General features: G+C 35.3%; 1 protein-coding gene across 1 annotated transcript in view; it reads right to left on the bottom strand.

The window, feature by feature from the left end:
• The window catches only part of Ndst4 (N-deacetylase and N-sulfotransferase 4), a 283,257-nt gene that overhangs the window by 157,551 nt on the left and 106,917 nt on the right, over positions 1–18,789 (bottom strand). Inside the window, exons 2-3 of the mRNA XM_051166027.1 lie at positions 15,312–15,399; positions 8,436–8,590 (exon numbers count right to left, since the gene is read on the bottom strand). Coding sequence (XP_051021984.1) covers positions 8,436–8,590; positions 15,312–15,399 — 243 coding nt within the window. The remainder of the gene's footprint in view (positions 1–8,435; positions 8,591–15,311; positions 15,400–18,789) is intronic.

The following is an 18,789-nucleotide window of genomic DNA, read 5'->3' as shown; positions in this document are numbered from 1 at the left end:
ATGCTACAGACGGCAAGACCAACGAGTGCCCAGCAGAGTCTCTGTAGATGCAAAAAATTAGATGAGAGGAAGGGAAACTTGAGATGAATCTAACAGTTCTGTCTTGGGATGTTATAATTGTCCTTAAATTTGAGGAAAGAGATTATATTTATCTTCTGTTCGAATATCTTTCAACCAACTATCTTTTAATCAATGATTAAATTAAGTAAAATCATAACAGTTTTAAACAGGATTTCCTACTTGGGAAGGTTTACATTTGAGACAGGCTTCAAAGGACCTCCTGTTGTTCCCTTCCTTAATTTCCTTTCTGCTGTGTGAGAGACTGAGCTAGTGACTGGTTGCTGCTGATCAGTGCATGATAAAGGCAACAGGTAGAGCTTCTATGGACACGACATTCTCCACAGTTGTGTGGAGTGTGAGGACTGACTCTGACATGAACTCTGGTGCCCCATATTTGACCACTTCCTTTTGGAGGGGAGGCCTGGTGGCACTCAAAGAAAGAATAAGCAGGCTACCAAGATGAGACTTGATACCCTATGACCATATAGTGGGGAGGAGGTCCTACTAGGTCTTAGACCTAGGGGAGGGGAAGAGGGTGAAAAAGGGAGGGAGGGAGGAATGGGAGGATACAAGTGATGGGATAACAGTTGAGATGTAATCTGAATAAATTAATTAAATTAAAAAATAAAAAAGGCTTAAAAATTTTTTCAAATGTAAATTTAAAAAAGAGAGAAATTTTTCTATCTCTTTCTCAGAGCGCCATCCTGTCATGATGTGATCTTTCTCTTGAAGCAGCTCATGTGATAAGGAAATCAGGCAGATCTAGATAAAACCTGGTGGGAAATTGATGTCCCTAGCCTCCCAGCTTGTAAATAACAAACCTTGTCAACAAACCTGAGCTTAGAAGTGGTTTACCCTCCAAGTAAACCTCCAGATCACCTGCCATCTCAATTGAACTCTCGCCTGAAGTCTCCTAAGAGATTAAACCTGCAGCACCCAGTTAAGTTATTGCCTACAGAACCACACAGACTGCTACAAAGTTAGTGTATATTTTAGATGTTTATGTTGTGGATAATTTACTATAGATTTCTAGTGTCCTCAGTAGAAGAGGGATAACCGTGAGTATTTGTTCTAAATGGGTATGTGTTCCACTGAGTCTCTCAAGAGCTCAACTTATTATCAAAATAGTCATTTGTTTATTATGCTAAGTATACAACTTAAAATCTACTCCATTGACAACATTTTTAAAATTATTAATTATAATTTATTCTCATTACATCTTGACTGTAGTCCCTTTGCTCTTACCTTCCTGTTCCCACTCACCCTCCCTCTTCCACCCTATTTCCCTCCCCTATATCTCTGACAGGTGGAATCCTCTTCCCCCACCTTCTGACCACAGCCTATCAGGTTCATCTGGATAGCCTACATCCCCTTCCTCTGTGTTCCAGCAGGGCCTCTCCGCCAAGGAGAAATGATCCAAAATTTGCAGTTATTTAGTCACTGTAAGTATCAATATGTGTTTGTGAATGTGCTGCAACATGTGTGTAGAGATCAGAGACCAACCTGAAGGTGCCTATTTTCCCCTTAACGTTTGTGTGCTCTCAGATGAGGTTTAGTATCTCAGGTTTGGTGGCTAGCACCTTCGCTCTTTAATACATCTCTTCCACAACATTTTTGACTCATATATCTTTTGAGTTGCACAAGGCTGCAAGACATGTAGCACAGTAAAGCTGTACCTTGCATAGACTGACAGAAAGCACTGTTTTTTTTTTAACCATACTTTTCTTCAATTATACTCTCACTCCCTTTAACTATGAAAGTTACACAGCTAACAGAGCATGAAGTTCATTTTAGAATATTCCACTGTTGTTATTTGATAGCTACTTGTGGGTTTGTGGTGGCAGCAGCATGTGTGTGTGTCTGTGTATGTCTGTCTGTGTGTCTGTGTGTGTGTGTGTGTGTGTGTGTGTGTGTGTGTGTGTGTGAGAGAGAGAGAGAGAGAGAGAGAGAGACAGAGAGAGAGAGAGAGAATCTGTGTTTTACATATGAATGTGAATATGTACATATGTATGTGAATATGTATGCTTATCTGGAGGCTAGAGATGATACTGAAGGTCTTCTTCTAATGCTTTCCACCTTAGTTCTAGAAACAAGATCTCTAACGGAACATAATTATGATTCATTGATTGGCTAAGGTGCTTGCCACTGAGCCCTAGTGATTCACAGGCATTGCAGGGGCACAGCTATGTCCTACTTTATACGTGGATACTGGGGATCTATACTTAAGTCTTCGTGCGTGCACAAAAGCCATTCAGCTATCTTGTTTGATCTCATTTGTGTTTTATTAAGTATAACTTAAATGCCAGCATTTTCATTTAATGAGTACTGGATCTGATTATGAAACAGGTATATGTAGATTTCATAAATATGTGTAACTTTACAACAACAGGACTTAAAGCCATTAATTTAAGAACCTTCACTTACTTAGTTTAAATAAGATACTTTGCTGTTCGGTAAAATGTGAGGCAACAGCATCATTATGGAAAATGTTAGCAGTGAAGACAAAATGCTGGTTCTTTCCCCTTCAGGACATTTTCTCATCTGAAATAATCAGTGGACTGAAAAGCCCCACTGGCTTAGAAACTTTAATGAGTGTGTATGCTAAACTTAAAACAACAAAACATATTTTCCCCACAAGTCTATTGTAGAATAAAGATAAATAATTCAGGTTTATGCTACAGGCATTTTTTTTCTCTGTGATTGAAATGGAGATGTAGGCCAAATCAGAGATGATTTTTGGCCACTTTTTCACTAGTTGATTTCATGTTACCCAATGTCTCTGGCTTTCTTAAGCCTTTGTTGTCATCTTTGAACATTTGCTGTTTACTGACATGCTCAAGCAGCCAAGTGACAGCAAAGGTCTATGATTTATTACAGGAGATAAGTTAAAAATATTTACTCTACTCTTCCATCATACTAAGTATCAATTGAATCCTAATTGACTGTTTTGATGAATAAATTAACACCCTCTGTGCACACGTACAAACATACCTATACACACATGGCATATGTGCCCATGTATGAAGCATGTACATGCATACTTACCACAGAGTTACTGTACTCATGGATTGACTGCACATACCCCCCTACACCACCCTGTACAGACAGATTATGAAAGCGCATGAGCTTAGCTTAAACAATGGCAGAGCTTCATAGTAGTAAAGCTTATGGCAAAACAATGAAATGACCAACACTTCTTTAATGTGTTATTACCATTGTTTTAAAAACACATTTCAAGAGAAAATGCACCCTATCCAGAGAGATTTTTAGAGTCCTACAGATATGGACATTCTGACTGGATTTAAAACAAACTATTTCTAAAAATATTGTACCAAGTCTTACTACTGCATTTGAATATTTTGTGGAGATGTTATAAAAAAAAAAACTGTTTTGAAACTCAAAATCTTCTATCACCCACAGTCCCAACAAGGAATAATTAGGAATGTTAGGAAACACGTTTTAAAGAAAGAATTGAGTACATTTGGTTTTTATGCATATAAATGCTCATTTAGTTTGAAAAAAAATCTCTTTCCATAATTGCTACAGTTGCAGCAGCTGAGTATTTCAAGATGTTCAGTCCAAATTCTGGGACTGATGTTGTCAGTTATCACAAATTTTAGAGCTGGAATTGATCAGTGGCATTATCTGGTCCGGTGCCTTTCTTTGGCAGATGAGCTGATGTAAATTAATTATCTAAAGAAAGTTTGTGGTGTAGAGAATGAAAAACAGAGCCATTAGCATTTTGGGGAAGAACATGAAGCATGAAGACATTAAATAAGTTGCCAACTTTACTAAAGCTGGTTACAAGCAGTTGGGACTAATTTTTAGCCTGCCAATATCTATCTCACGGGTGCTTTCTACCACTCTGTGCTATCTTCATATTGTTGATGTTTCACAAAGCTACCTGGACACAGGAAGATGATTTTATAAGAAGGACATGTTTCTTGACTCTGGAAAGTAAACCTAGTGTTGTGCCATGTTGACAGGAAGGCGGGGCTCTCAGAGACAGTGCTTAGCTGACCTGAGTTTGGTGGAACTGAATTCTGGAAGGAAAAGGGTTTTCCTTTCCCTGTGTTTAACAAGCTTTATTTGGGTTGTAATATTTTGACTTTGAAACATATAATAAGATCTCTTTTAAACAAACTATATTTATAGGTTTAAGTGTAGCTCCCAGCATCACTGACTAAACAAATGTAATTGCTCTGAATGGCCTCTAAAAAGCTTTCTGTGTTTCATTATGAAGCATTTACATCAGAGTATTTTCCAGAGCTCTCAGCATGTCTGTAAAAAAAAAAAAAAGGAAATTACTCACACAGGTGACATCAGCCATTATGAAATATAACTTACAAATCTAGGGAGCCAGGCAGGAGAGGAGGTGGATTTAAGACAAGTGATAAACATGTTCGATTTTCAAGGCAACCACAACATGAATGTTTCTTAGCCTGTTTGTTTTCGAGTAGGGCAAAGGTACTTATTATAATGCTATTCGGCGTCTAGAAATTTTTAGAAAATGCCCACAGGTTATAAATCCACATTGAAAATATATGCTATAACTACTTAAAGCAAAATATAACAGCATGTTTGCCTGGATTTAGAAAGGAGATAATTGGATAAACAGCACATATAAGTCAGGTACTGGGTGTTTGACTTTGTTGTGAACTCACATGTGCACAGCTGTGCCATGTGGTAATTTTTTCTATACTTCACTTGTGAGTGTGTAAGAGAGAAACCAAGATGCAGGGAATTTTTTAATTATTAAATATTATATATATATTTATATTATTACGTATACATACAATAACTACTTATAGCAAGAAGAACCACGAAACAATCAGGAATTATATACATGTTTCATTCAGAGTGTTTTAGCTATTTGCCAGTCTTGAAGAAAACATCTTTCCTACCATGGTGAGTCTAAAATTCTTAATGTAAATCAAATATCTATCCTATCTCATCCTTATCAACTTAAAACATCTATCTAGACCTCAAAACATCTTAACCCCTAAACAACTAAGATTAATTGTAAAACTAACCTATTTATTCTTCAACCCCATCAGAGACTTGAGAAGGAATAAAATTAATTACCAGAGTATACAGGGGTGTGAACAGTCTCTGTCATCCTCTTATTTGAGAAGCTGCTAACATACTTTATACTCTGGTAATTAATTTGTGAGACAGGAACTATTGAGGACTTGCTTACCCTGTCTTGGAAGAGTTTGGCTCTTGACTGACTGCTTCTAAGCTTGCCTTTTTTGAGGCAGAATTCTGTCTGTGGTAGAAATGGGGATATTTTGCCCAGTGGCTTATTTGCCACATTAGAAGCCATCTCCATAAGGAGGTTCTTTGATGTTCATCATCCTCTTTGAGGTAGGCTGGGTGTTGCCAGGAGTTAACCTGTCTCATTGTGTGTGAATCTTTAAAACAACAACAAAAAAATTAAATGCCACATTCTATATGTCTGAGGTTTTTGAGGACTTTATCTTTTTTACTTTGACTTTCTATAGAATTATATCTATCTGTTACACCTAGGATATATATTCTTGTGATTAAAAATAGACTAGTAATTGATATGATCATGAATTGATCAACTAACAATTAACTTGTATAACTTATTTATCCTAAACAGCCTACAATAGCACTTTAAAAATATTGGAAGTGAACCATTTTATGATGCAGAGGACTTAATTGATTTGTACTACACCGAGCAGTCATTCACGGAAGAACAGAGTTCACTTAAGGTACTTTGGTGCCCTAATGCATGATCTTAAATTTTTTTTTCCCACATCTGTGAGTCAGGAATCTCTTCCTGCAGGTATGACTCTGTTCTAGAAACTTAGACAGAAAAGTGAGGTGTTCTTAAAAAAAAAAAAAAAAAAAAAAAAAAAGCAATGAGGTATTACTTTATGGGACCCTATTGTGTTCTTTGGAGAGCTCTGTTCCCTAAGAAGGCTTTAGCAACGGCAGCCATGCAGTTCAGAGGCATTGTATGTGGTCGTGATGGTGTCCCATGCCGCTTGTGATGGCATGGCCCACTGTGCAAGCATGAAAATGTTCTCACTTTTTCTGAGGACACGATTTTCATCTTCTATTAAATGTTTGAAAGGATACACAGCTCAATTAATACCTAACACAAGGCAAACTTTTCCACTGAATATAAAAACATCTTAGGCCTTGAAACGGTAATGTGTTTTTACAAATCCACTGTACAATGGTGGTGAGAAAGCTGCAGACACAATGCAGGAGTGCGGCAGTATTCCAATATCATCTTACTTAGAGACTTGGAAATTCAAACTCCACAACATTTTTTTTTTATGTTTCAAAATATTACTTTCTTCAGTAGTATCTTCAATTATTTAAAAAATGTAGGAATGTACATATTCTTTATCCATTCTTCTCAGGAAGGCTCTTTGCATCTGGCCTAGGTCCTTTGCATATTTTGTTATGATTATATACCTTGGTGTTCTTGTGGGACTCCCAACAGTGGGGAGCAGAGACTGTCTCTGACTCTTTTGTCTGGTTTTGAGACCCTTTTCCTTGTACTGGGCTGCCTCGTCCACCCGGATATGAAGGTTTGTGCCAAGTCCTATTTTAACTTGTTATGCCATGTTCGGTGGTCGGTTGAGATCCCATGGAGGCCTGTTCTCTGAAGGGAAATGGAAGGGTGGATCTGAGGGAGAGAAAAGAGCTGGAAGGAGGACTGGGCAAAGATGAAGGAAAAGAAACTGCGGTCAGGGTGTAATGTATGAGAGAAGAGTGAATGAATGAGTGAATTAATGAAAAAAAATGGATGAATTTATAAATAGATAAATAGATGTGTAGGAAAAAAGTTTCTTAGTTTAGATCACAAGGACAGGCTATGTTTTGCCCCTACTGTGGGGATGGCTTTCCACTACATGGGAGTCTAGTGGGAAAGTTTTGGAAATGCAAGTCTCAGGCTTTGCAAATCTATCGAATCAAGAATTGAAAGCCAGCTATTCCACTCTTTGGAATATACCCAGAAGATGCTCCAGCACACAACAAGAAAATTTGCTCAACCATGTTCATAGCAGCCTTATTCATAATAGCCAGATCATGGAAACAGCCTAAAGTGTCCCTCAGTAGAAGAATGGATAAAGAAACTGTGGTACATATACACTATGGAATACTACTCAGCTATTTAAAACAAGGAATTCCCAAAATTTGTGGATAAATGGATTGAGCTAGAAATGATCTAATGAGTGAGTTAACCCAGAAGCAGAAAGACTTAAATGGTATATACTCACTTATATCTGCATACTAGCCCAAGGGGCATGTCCCACGAAAGCCTTCACTTACCAGGAAACTGAGACAGAGGGGAGGACATCCTATTGGGATCTAGATGAGAGAAGCATGGGAGAATGGCAAAGTACAAGGATCCAGAAGGTCCTAGAAACCTACAAGTAGAACATTATGATAGGCAGATTTGGGCCCAGGGATCCTGCTCAAACTAAGGTACCAGCCAAGGATAATACAGGCGGTAAACTTTAAACACCTACCCAGATCTAGCCAATGGTCAGAACAGTCTCCACAGTTGAGTGGAGAGTGGGGTATGACTTTCTCAAGTACTCTGGTGCCTCACATTTGACCATGTCCCCTGGAGGGGGAGACCTGGTGGCACTCAGAGGAAGGACAGCAGGTTAACGAGAAGAGACTTGATACCCTATGAGCATATACAGGGGGAGGTAATCTCCCTCAGGAACAGTCATAGGGGAGGGGCATAAGGGGAAAAGGGGAGGGAAGAATGGGAGGACACAAGGGATGGGATAACCATTGAGATGTAACAAGAATAAATTAATAATAAAAAATTTAAAAAAAAAGAATTGAAAGCAAGGACCTAAAGTCTGTGTTTTGAATACTTTCTAGGTGAAAAACACACACTAAACTTAGAAAGTAATTGCTGGAACTTTTCAATTCATCTATACTTTTTTTTTTTTTTAAATTCATCTATACTTACAAAGTGTAAGTTTTAAAAAATAATTCTATTTTACCATGATAGAATGGTGAAATACCATGTATTTTGAAATGCCTCTTTTTTTGAAATGCTAGAATAAGATGTCAATTTCTGAAAATGACCTTGAAAATACATCATTTTTATTGCCCTGTATGGAACTCACATATTTAATATCCTTATGCATCTGTAATATTTTTATGAATATGTAAAATAACCATGCATATCCACTCATACCTGACACAGACTATCCTAAAGCAACTTAAATATTTAATATATATGTGTATATATAAATATTTAAAATATGCTTCCCATTCTATTTTTATGGGATTCCACCAAGTTCATTGTTTCAGAAGACATTATCAGATCACAATCACTGTGGAGAAATGCCACAATCAAATGCACTCACCAGGGCAAATTCTTTGTTGAGAATCATCTGCTCCACTAAAGATGACTCATTGTGGAAGAGGTGGGGCTGCATATGGCTCCACATGTGAGGAAACCACCAGAACTCATCCACAGACCTCAGCAGAAGGTCATCTCCTTCATCTTCCTCTTCAGTCCCTGTAAAACACCGACAGTGGCTTTCTGTAGCCTTTATTTAATTCTTTATGCTACTTTCTCAACAGAAAAATAATGAGTTTAGTGTAAGCTACACCAGAGATGATGGGCATGAGTAAGGTGTGGTGGGTACTGCTGACCACAGAGGCAGTTTAAGAGTACTCGCTGCTGATGGTGCTTAGAATTTGGACCACTTGCTGGCAATCAACAATAAACATATATATCTATATATGCATATAAGCATGTATATGTTCTTAATTCATAATGACTTCTTACTGAATATAGAGACCTTGATTAGTGGAGATTAAAATTTTCTTCAAACTTTTCTAGTTGTGTCTACAAATGAGTTGATAATTTGATGAATTTTGTTAATTTTTTCTGATTATGAAAAACATCATAAATCTATTGAAGGGATATCGAAAATACAAGTAATTTATAAAGGAAAGCTAAACTAAATTAAACTAAAATATAAATGGGATAACCTAACCAGTGAGAAGTATATTTGAATTTTTCTTTATAATCTTTTAGTATTTATTTTAAAGAATGAACATTTATTCTGCAAGTGATTGTGCTGTATTATATTTCATGTTAATGCTATACACACAAAATTCCAATTTTTCATACACCACTGTTTTTATTTATGTTTTTATAATAAAGTTTCTATATATCATAACAATTTCATAAAGCTTTAGTAGTGAATCTTATCATTATTCCTAAAAGAATCCTGCTTTGAGAATTGAAAATTTGTCTCCTTTTTTTTTTATTATAGAAACAGTTCTCTGCCCAGTGTATAAGAAGAGCACCTTGGTTCCTTAATTCAAAGTAAAATAGAAAAAATATATTTCTGAGAGAACTCATCATCTTCAGCTATCCAGAAATATTTTCACTCTATGGAACTATACATATTTTGTGTGATGTTATAAATTCAGACACATTTTTAAAATGTTCCTAATTTAATCACATAATAATTGTTATATATTCTCAAAACACTAAACTGAATAAATAAATTAAAAAATGTTTTGTTTTCTAGGATATCTTTGTTTAGTTTATTCTTTCTTTTTTTAATTTTTTAATTAATTTGTTCATATTATATCTCAATGGTTATTCGATCCCTTGTATCCTCCCATTCCTCCCTCCCTTCCATTTTCCCCTTACTGCCCTCCCCTATGATTGTGACTGAGGGGGACTTCCTCCCCCTGTATATGCTCATAGGGTATCAAGTCTCTTCTTGGTAGCCTGCTATCCTTTCATACCACAATATATTTAAAAGGTAGGTGTTCAATTTTCTTTGGGTTATTAAATTAAGGGGCTATGCATTCATGTTATTGTAAAGGTTTTTTTAAAATGTTCCATTTGTGAGTTCAATGAAAAAGATTTCCTTAGTCATGGAAGAAATGATATTAAGTGGGCAATGGAGTTTGGATTCAATTCCTGTAACTGAGTCTCTTCTTTCCTATTTAATTATCTGTTTGATCTTGAATAAGTGTAATTTGGAGTCCCAGTTTCTTGGTTTAAAACAACAAGGAAAATACTATTGTCATAAAGTCTTAGTAAAAGGTCAAGAAGATCAACTGATGAAAGCACCTCAACCTTGTTACTTCCAGATAGAAGTGCAATAGCTACAAACACCTTCCAAAAATCAAATCCGCTAATGTTTAATTGCTTTCATTTTAACGCATATTTTTACACATTCTTAAAGGTTTAGCCTGCATAGATCATACCTTTTAAATCAAACACCGGGACTTATTAAGCTGCGCTTGTAGCACACTACTTTCCTAGAACGCTGAATACTGAAATAACTGAATTGTGCCTTCTTGAAAATAGTCAATAGCCTTAGCCTTCTACCATATAGAGTTAAAGAACAGAAGTCTGGAAATGAATGAAGTCTTTATGAATGAGATGACAACATTTATAATTATAAAGATTATAAACAACCTTTATGAGTTGTCTCAAACAGTTGGTATCAGACTCCTAATTCACTGACTTTTGTAAGTGTTGGATTCCAAGCTAAAAATTGTTTATCATTTCCACTGGTGCGGTGCTTACCTACAGGTGTCTCTTCACTGTCTAATTAAACTGACTGGAGTAAGGCACTTGAAACAGTTGCTTATGTCATAAGAGATGAAAGAATTACTAGTTCTCCCGCCCTCCCTTCCCCCCCAAAAGCCCAGTCTGTTTTTCTCTGAGTACAAAGTATTTGGGAAGGCTTTTGTTCCCTTTCAGCACTACTGATTTTTGTTGTGCATTGCAGGAAGCACTGAAACATTTCCTTGACCAGGAACAAGGTCAATTACTCAATTTATGGAATATTGACATAAACAGTTGAATGACTGATCATGAAATACCTGCAATATTGTATAGAAGGTTATGCTAATTTACAAACACTCTAGGCAAGGTTGAAAGTGACATTTTTTCAGGTTACTGCATTTTAAATATCATGGATTACATTCTGCCAGCCTTTTTCTTATTTTATGCTGGTCATATAATTCAAAGCCACACGAGGCTGACCCTTGACACTCTACATAGCTTAATGAAAAATATGATAGCAAGTCATTGCTGGTACAACACAGTAGAATGTTAAGTGATTTCAAATCTAAATGGAATTGCTATACTTAGGCAGTCAGAGCACATACTTTTACAAACTCATGTTACAGGTCAAAATGTTATTTGTAGTTCATAATAGCCATATTGACACCTGTTAAAGATATTGAATTAGCTGTTCTCCAATAAACCTTCTACTTCCAAGCTAAGGCAAAATTATATCTAAATGATCATCACTAAAATATATAGTACACTTTGTTCTTACTCAAATACGATGCCGTTTTTTTATTAAAATTTTTTTTCCTGTTTTCTAGATCACATGTTTTATGTCAGAGTGACATACACAAAGGTTAATATTGTCACCGATTTTGCTGGGTCATTGCTGTAAGATAAAGATGCACTTCTGAAAGTTCTTTAAATCTGCCCCCACGAGGTTTTTTGATTTTTGTCTTTGTTGTTGCTAAGGACTGAACACTGAACCTGAGGTAAATGCTCTCCTACTAATCCACAGCCAGGCAGGGGGGGTGTCAATAATGCTTTCAGCAAGATATAAACTATAGATTAACAGACACTGAGGCAAAATTATAAGAAAAATAAGATAAGAAACATACCATTGGCTCCTTAATCTCTTTCGCACAAAAATCTGTTCATTACACACGAAATGCTCTAATTTCCAAATGTGAAGGTATATTTTTTAGGTTTCTCTTTATGTGATACTATCATGACTTCACATAGGTGAATATTATAACCACCTATATCAGCTACCTGTGTGACTCGTGGTAGCCAGCACAAGTTCATTAAAAGATGCCTACTTTAAAAAAATGACACCTACTATCCCCATATTAGAAAAGAGATTTAAATGAGTATTTCTAAGACCTTTATTCTCACAGAAAATACTTTCAAAATTACTATTAATAAGAAATTACAATGGGAGGTAAGCTTATTAACACCATTTTGGAGATGTGGAAACTAAGGCACAGAAAGTATAATTGATTTGTGTATGTTTATATAGTTAGTAAAATGTCAAAACCAGGATTTTAACACAGCCCATCTGTTTCCAATGTCTGTGTTTTAAACCACAATGTTTAAAGAAAAATGAAAAAAAAAAATACACAACTAAGAAAACAATTTTGTTTCTTTCATATTTAATGTTAACACTTTTTTTTTTTTTTAACTAAGTGAATGTTTAGGGAGTAAAACTGAAAACCAGGGAAACCAATCTTAACCCAATTTCCAAACACTATTAATGACAATTAATGATCTTATTAGGTTTAATCATTTATTAAATTATAATAATATTGAAAATTCTCACTAGAAATCATGTCCAGTTAAAAATAAAATGTATAGGGCTACCATAAGGTGGACTAAGATGAAGCATTTCCATCCACTAGAGCTTTCATGACACATTTTCAATCAAGATCTAAACATTTCCAGACTTAAAAGTTTCATTTTGCATTCCACATTTCTATTTTTTCTTTTTAATCAACACTATGAATTCCTCTCTCAGTATGCCACCTGTAGATGAGTACTTTGAGGGAAGGTCTAATAATATTCCATTTTAGGGTGAGATTGACTTTAACCTGTGAAGGTCAGAGAGGTGGACAGGTAGGAACACATGATAAATGCAAATACTTGAAGCCATTTACGGCATGCTACACTAGAAACATATGATTAAATGTATTCAAAACACTGAGACTTTCAGTCAGCATCCTCCTGTACTGGGAAATCAGATCATCCAGAGAGGGAAGAAACAAGGCTACCTCCTCATGCTTTCATGTCACAGCAACAAGGACACAGAAGGAGTGAACTTCCTTGGCTGTCCACTGTCTTTTCTATAATATTAAGACTTCTGATAGAAATGTGACCAGATATGGGTGATTCATGTTTTTACAATACTAGGTGGCATAACATTCAGCACTTGAGGAACTTATACTCATTAAAATGAAGTCAACATAATATGATTGCACTCTTGAAAATTATTTTTAATACTCCTTTAGACAACACAGGATATCAGTTAAATAAGAGTTATACATTTATGAGGAGAAAATTAATTGTTTGGGATTTCTGTATTTGTACATACATAGGTCTTATTTGGTAATTGAGCTAATACCAGAGCCTAAAATTACAGAATGTTTCATTTATCATTTCTTGGTGAGGCTAGGTCAAACTTAGAGTCAATGAAGTCTGTTTAAAAGATATAATCTGATGCCCCCTATTTGACCACATCCTCCTGGTGAGGAGGCCTGGTGGCACTCAGAGGAAACAGAAGTGGGCTATCTGGATGAAACCTGATAGGCTGTGATCATACAGTGGGGGAGGAGGTCCCCTTGTGTCATAGATCTAGGGGAGGGGAATAGGGTGAAAGAAGGAGGGGAAGAATGGGAAGATACACGTGAGGGAATAATAGTCTGGATGTAATCTGAATAAATTATATAAAAATAAAAATTTAAAGAAAGATAAAAAAGATTCAATTAAAATGTGTCTTTTGGGGGAGCATTTTAATAACTGTTTTTGAAATATTAACAAGAATTGTCCTGTTTATTTCTTAATGGCGGTGTACTGTGCCCATGCTCAGGATGATAAAGAAGAAATGAGAAGTGACATAATTCCTATCAACACTAACATCTGGCAGGTTTAATATGTCTAAGCATAAAAAGGAAATACAAGCTGAGTTGATTATATAGTACATTTCAGCCAAAAGAATGGATTTACTTACACTATGAAACTGTGGAAGACAAAATTGTACTGTTTGTGCATGAACTCCAAATAATCTCATAGTTTTAATTCCCTGTGTGAGCAGAGACAGCCATCACACTTATCTGCTTTATAACTTCATCATTAGAGCTTCTTCGGGCTGAACTCATTTCTTAAGGAGACTTTTGAAGAAAATTTACAAAATAGTGGCTCTCTTCAAAATTATAAGCTCGATTCACCTCACTCGTTCAGAGATGACTGGCCAAACTCTCTGCTAAATTTCCTTTAAAATGTAGAATCATTTGATTTACCCACTATTCTAAGTACTAATTTTCATTCTATTACTTTAAACATATTTAAATATTTCAAAGTAGAACAAAAATAACCAACAAATGTAGGAAAAAACAAACAAACAAGACATTTCTACTTCATTCCTCTAATAAACCACACTAAGCTTTGCATTAGACAGTCTCCTTGAGTAAAGTAGCTGTACTTAGGATGGTTACAGGGTGAGCTGCATGAGAGCATGGAGATGACCGTGAAGTGTTTCTGTTAAGATTCTATGAACCTATAGCTTTACATCTTAAAGCATTTAGCCCACAGCTGATGAATGCAAACAAATCTTGGATGTCCTCTTCACAGAGGTCCCAACACATATTGCTTTACTATTGTTTTTTCCACCATGTAAGGCAATACACTTTATGACCCTAGTTCTCTAATGCAATATAGCACAATGCTACTGTTCTGAAGATAAAAGGCAAAATCTGAATGTGCAAATGAAAAAAGGTAAGAAAGAGGAGGTCATAAAAGAAGTACATAAATACCAAACCTGTATTGAGAATTTGTTTAGGGCCTGTGAATAAACAGAAAGATAACTGGATGGAGGTGGTGAAATACATGGTGATTATAAGGATTTTAATGGATACCAATTCTATTTAGTGAGAATAGTTTTAGGAAAATTTTCTTCAAAGCAAGGTAAATTAATAAGATGACTTTTAGTGTCTACTACATTACTTTGAGATTATAAAATCCAGATTGTATCACCAGGTGTCTTTTGAAGGAAAAATAATATATACAAAAGTATCTATCAACCCGACAATTCAATGGTTTAAAAAATGCTGCCCAACGAGGTTCATCTTACCATCACCGTCATCAGCACTGTTCTTACACTGCACATTGGTTGGTGTGACACAGACAAAGGAGCACAGTCACACATGGCACAACAACGACGGTTTCTTTTTCAGAGTTCAAAAGTCAACCTCTTCCTCTTTGGCCTTTGATTTTAGTTGGGTGGTTTTTAGGTTTTTTTTTAAATTTTTTTTGCCAAGTAAACAAACTCATTTAAAAAAATTAAGCTGCTTATACAATACACCCAAGTTTCCCCTCCCCATAATCAATATAGACATACTATTTCTACTGTTTATGAATCTTTTAAAATTCTACATCCTGTTTATATGTATCTGCCTGAGAACACAAAGCTACTTCTTACCTGTGTGGTAAAACTTCCCTGAAAATCCAAGGTTGAAGGTAAAATTTGCAACCTGAGTGCGCAGTAAATTTTGAGTCTCTAGCAATGCCTGAAATAAATAAGAAATTAACATGATTTTAGAAAAATAAATATGAAGCCCTGGGATGCTTTTTTTCCCACAAATATGTGTGCAAGAGAGAAACAGTAAGCGCTTTACGGAGCCTCGGTGTCTGATGGGCATCAATTGTGTATTCATATTGCAGCTATTGTAATTATTTCGGATGTTATTTCATTGAAGGTCACCAAACTGTGAAACAGTTAAATCCTAAGCACATTATGCATCACTGAGAGCCAATTCTCCAACTGCACAGCCTTGAAATCATTTTTCATTCTGTATGAGACATTTCTTGAATTTCATATGATTATATTTTCCTTCCGTGGGGAAGCTTTTTAAGAATTGTTGCTATGGACAAGTCCTATACATGTCACTAAAGTACGAGGTAGAAATTTTACTTGCAGTACATACAATTCATTATGTGGCTGGTGGCACTTCTATGATTCTTAAGATTAAAATTATGAATTGGAAACTTGAGTTTTTACTTTGTAAACTAATGAACAATGTACATTTTTATAAGGCACTGTTTGAAATTCTAAAAAAAAAAAATATGGAGTAAATATGATGTATGTGGCCAATTCCACAATGAAATATTCTCTAGTCTCCCAACAAAGAGAATATTTCTTTAATTTCTAGATTTTGAATTACACTGTCAGAACTTGCCATTTATATGTTAGGTAAGAACCAATTGACAATCAAAAACCAGAATTACTGATTCTACTAATCCTTCAGTTATAGCCTCCTATCTTAATCTATATAGCATAACTCAGATCTCTTTCAGATTTTTGTTTGCATATTGGAATGTATATTAATTTATTGATTTTTTTCTATTTTTCAATAGATTTTACAAGACTTTATTATGATTATTAATTTCAATGCATTTTAGTTATTGCTAAAATAGTGCAAAAAACAGTTCAAAAGTCAACCAAAATTTAGATTGTTTACTTGATATTAGTCATGGTAAATAAGTTCACGCTTCAAAAAATTTTATGGTCCTTACTGTTCTTTGTAAATTGTTTAATTTTAATATAAGAGTAAGAAAGAAACATGGACAAAAAGAAGGAAGATATGAAGGAAGGAAAAAAGAACAAGTAGTATTAATAATATAATATATTCAGTGGTTAAATAGTTTCCAAGACCATAATTAGGTAGAAACAATCATTTCCAGTTTTTTTTGAGACAGGGTTTTTCGGTATAACAGCCCTGGATGTCCTGGACCTCACTTTGTAGACCAGGCTTGTATAGAACTCACAGAGTTACTCCTGCCTTTGCCTCCTGAGTATTTGGATTAAAGGTATGATCCACTATATATGGCAATCAATCTTATTTTAAGGTTATCAATGAAATAAAAGAATGAAAGAAAGAAAGGAAAAATAGTGGGAAACTATACTCATTAGTTTTGGTCAATTCTAGCCTGACATTTTTTATGAAGATGAAAGTAAAAATTAAAATGGTGTTGTTAAAATGCGTTCTTTCTTTCTTTCTTTCTTTCTTTCTTTCTTTCTTTCTTTCTTTCTTTCCTGAGACAGGGATTCTTTGTGTAGCCTTGGCTGTCCTGGACTCATTTTCTAGACCAGGATAGTGTCAAATTTGCAGAGATCTGCCTGCCTCTGGCTCCCTGAGTTCTGGGATTACCAGTGTGCACTACCATGCCTGGCTATGGAATTTCTTCAGGTTTTTGTTGAATGACACAGAATAAAACCTTTAAAACAAAATTATGCATTTCCTCATTTGTCCCCCAGTTCACTGTTCAGTTCTTATGATTACATATTTTGAAAAACATGTTAGTTTTTTAAATTTCCTTCTTTCCTCTCTCATTTTATCTACCCTAGCTTCTGTAATGATGCTAGGTTCCCAACATAGGAAGTGTACTGGAAATCTGACATCTGTAGGAGAGTCTATGAATGACTCACATTTTATCAGCCATTTTACTTCTTTAATTTGTTCTATATCTATAAAATGGGATAACAAACAGGTTATTTTAATATTACTTCAAAGGGGGCTGCAAAGAATCAATTGCTACACAGTATGACTTCAATAAATAGTGTACAATAAACAGATTCAATAAATTCTTAAGATGTTTCTCTTTCCTATAATTCATAAATCCTTGGATATTTAAATCTCCATTTAGGCTACCTGTATCTCTCCATTCCCCACTTCATTATGTAATCCTTAACCTGAAACATTGCCTCTGCCTTCTATGTGTTCCCATGTCTCTCTCATCTATCCTCGGCTTGAAAAGCCACCCTTATTCCCAATCTGCTTTCCTAGACGCCGTCCATTCTGTAAATCTCTATTCAAATGCCATCTTTCTGGAGGAAATCAATCTTTAATGCCTCAAGCCTTTTCTTTTCTTCCTATCCCAGAGAGTGTTTCTAAATTAGTTTCTTAAGATTTAAATAAGTTTCTGCGTTATTATACATACTCTGCATCTCATTTCATTCTATAGTCAATAAGAATGTTCAGGTTGAACAAATCTTATTCATTTTTTTGTATCCCTTATTGGAAGGTATAATGTTGTGCATGTGAAATGTGTTCATAGTCAGATAAAAGCACATGGTAATGCATAACAATAAATAGGATTCATTCCATTTATTTTGTTTGTAACTTTTTTTCAATGCTAAAATGATAAATATAGATCAGCCAAGTGTTGTATCTGAAGAGTAGAGACAAAGACTTACATCTCACCAGCCTACTATACAATATCAAAATCGTGTACCACTGTGTTTCGGCTACTCTAAGGAGGGATTAGAGGCCAGGGCACATGGACCTCTTATCCTCGCACTGCTTAACTCTGTAGCATCACACAGACATTTCCATTGATGAAAAACAAACAAGTGACCAGGAAGAAATAGGGCTCCTAGTACAGTGCATGTCATGACTACCATGGGAGCAAAACAATAAATGCTATGCGAAGAAAACAGATGGACTCATAAGTGTCAAATATGTTCAAGGTGTCTTACTTTGTGCTAAGGAAACAGGCTTTGTGTTTTCCCAACCCACAGAACAGGCAATTTTCCATGTTGTCAGTGATGACAATACAACATATAAAAATCAATTAAAATTTAAACACAACTATCTAAGATAAGTTTGAAAATAAAAGACTTGAAGATTACAGAAGAGATGAAATATAAGAAGTAATTGAAACACAGGAAAAATCTGCAACTCCAGGAGCAAGATCAGAGCAAAAACAATATTTGAAGTTAACAGTGGATGAAACCTAAGGAATCTTTGTAAATCAGCTTCAGGTTTTGGAAAATATTGTTAATAGTCTGGAAATGATATATCTCAATTTGAGAGTAAAAAGTTCAATAAAAGTGAAATAAAATAAAAGGAAAATACCAGGTAGCTATAAGTATGCCTTCATATATGAATATGCTTAAG

This window comes from Acomys russatus, chromosome 23 (genome assembly GCF_903995435.1).
Source record: "Acomys russatus chromosome 23, mAcoRus1.1, whole genome shotgun sequence".
Classification (NCBI taxonomy): Eukaryota; Metazoa; Chordata; class Mammalia; order Rodentia; family Muridae; genus Acomys; species Acomys russatus.
Note: the sequence above shows the minus strand (reverse complement) of the source record. Positions and strands in the feature narration are given on the sequence as shown.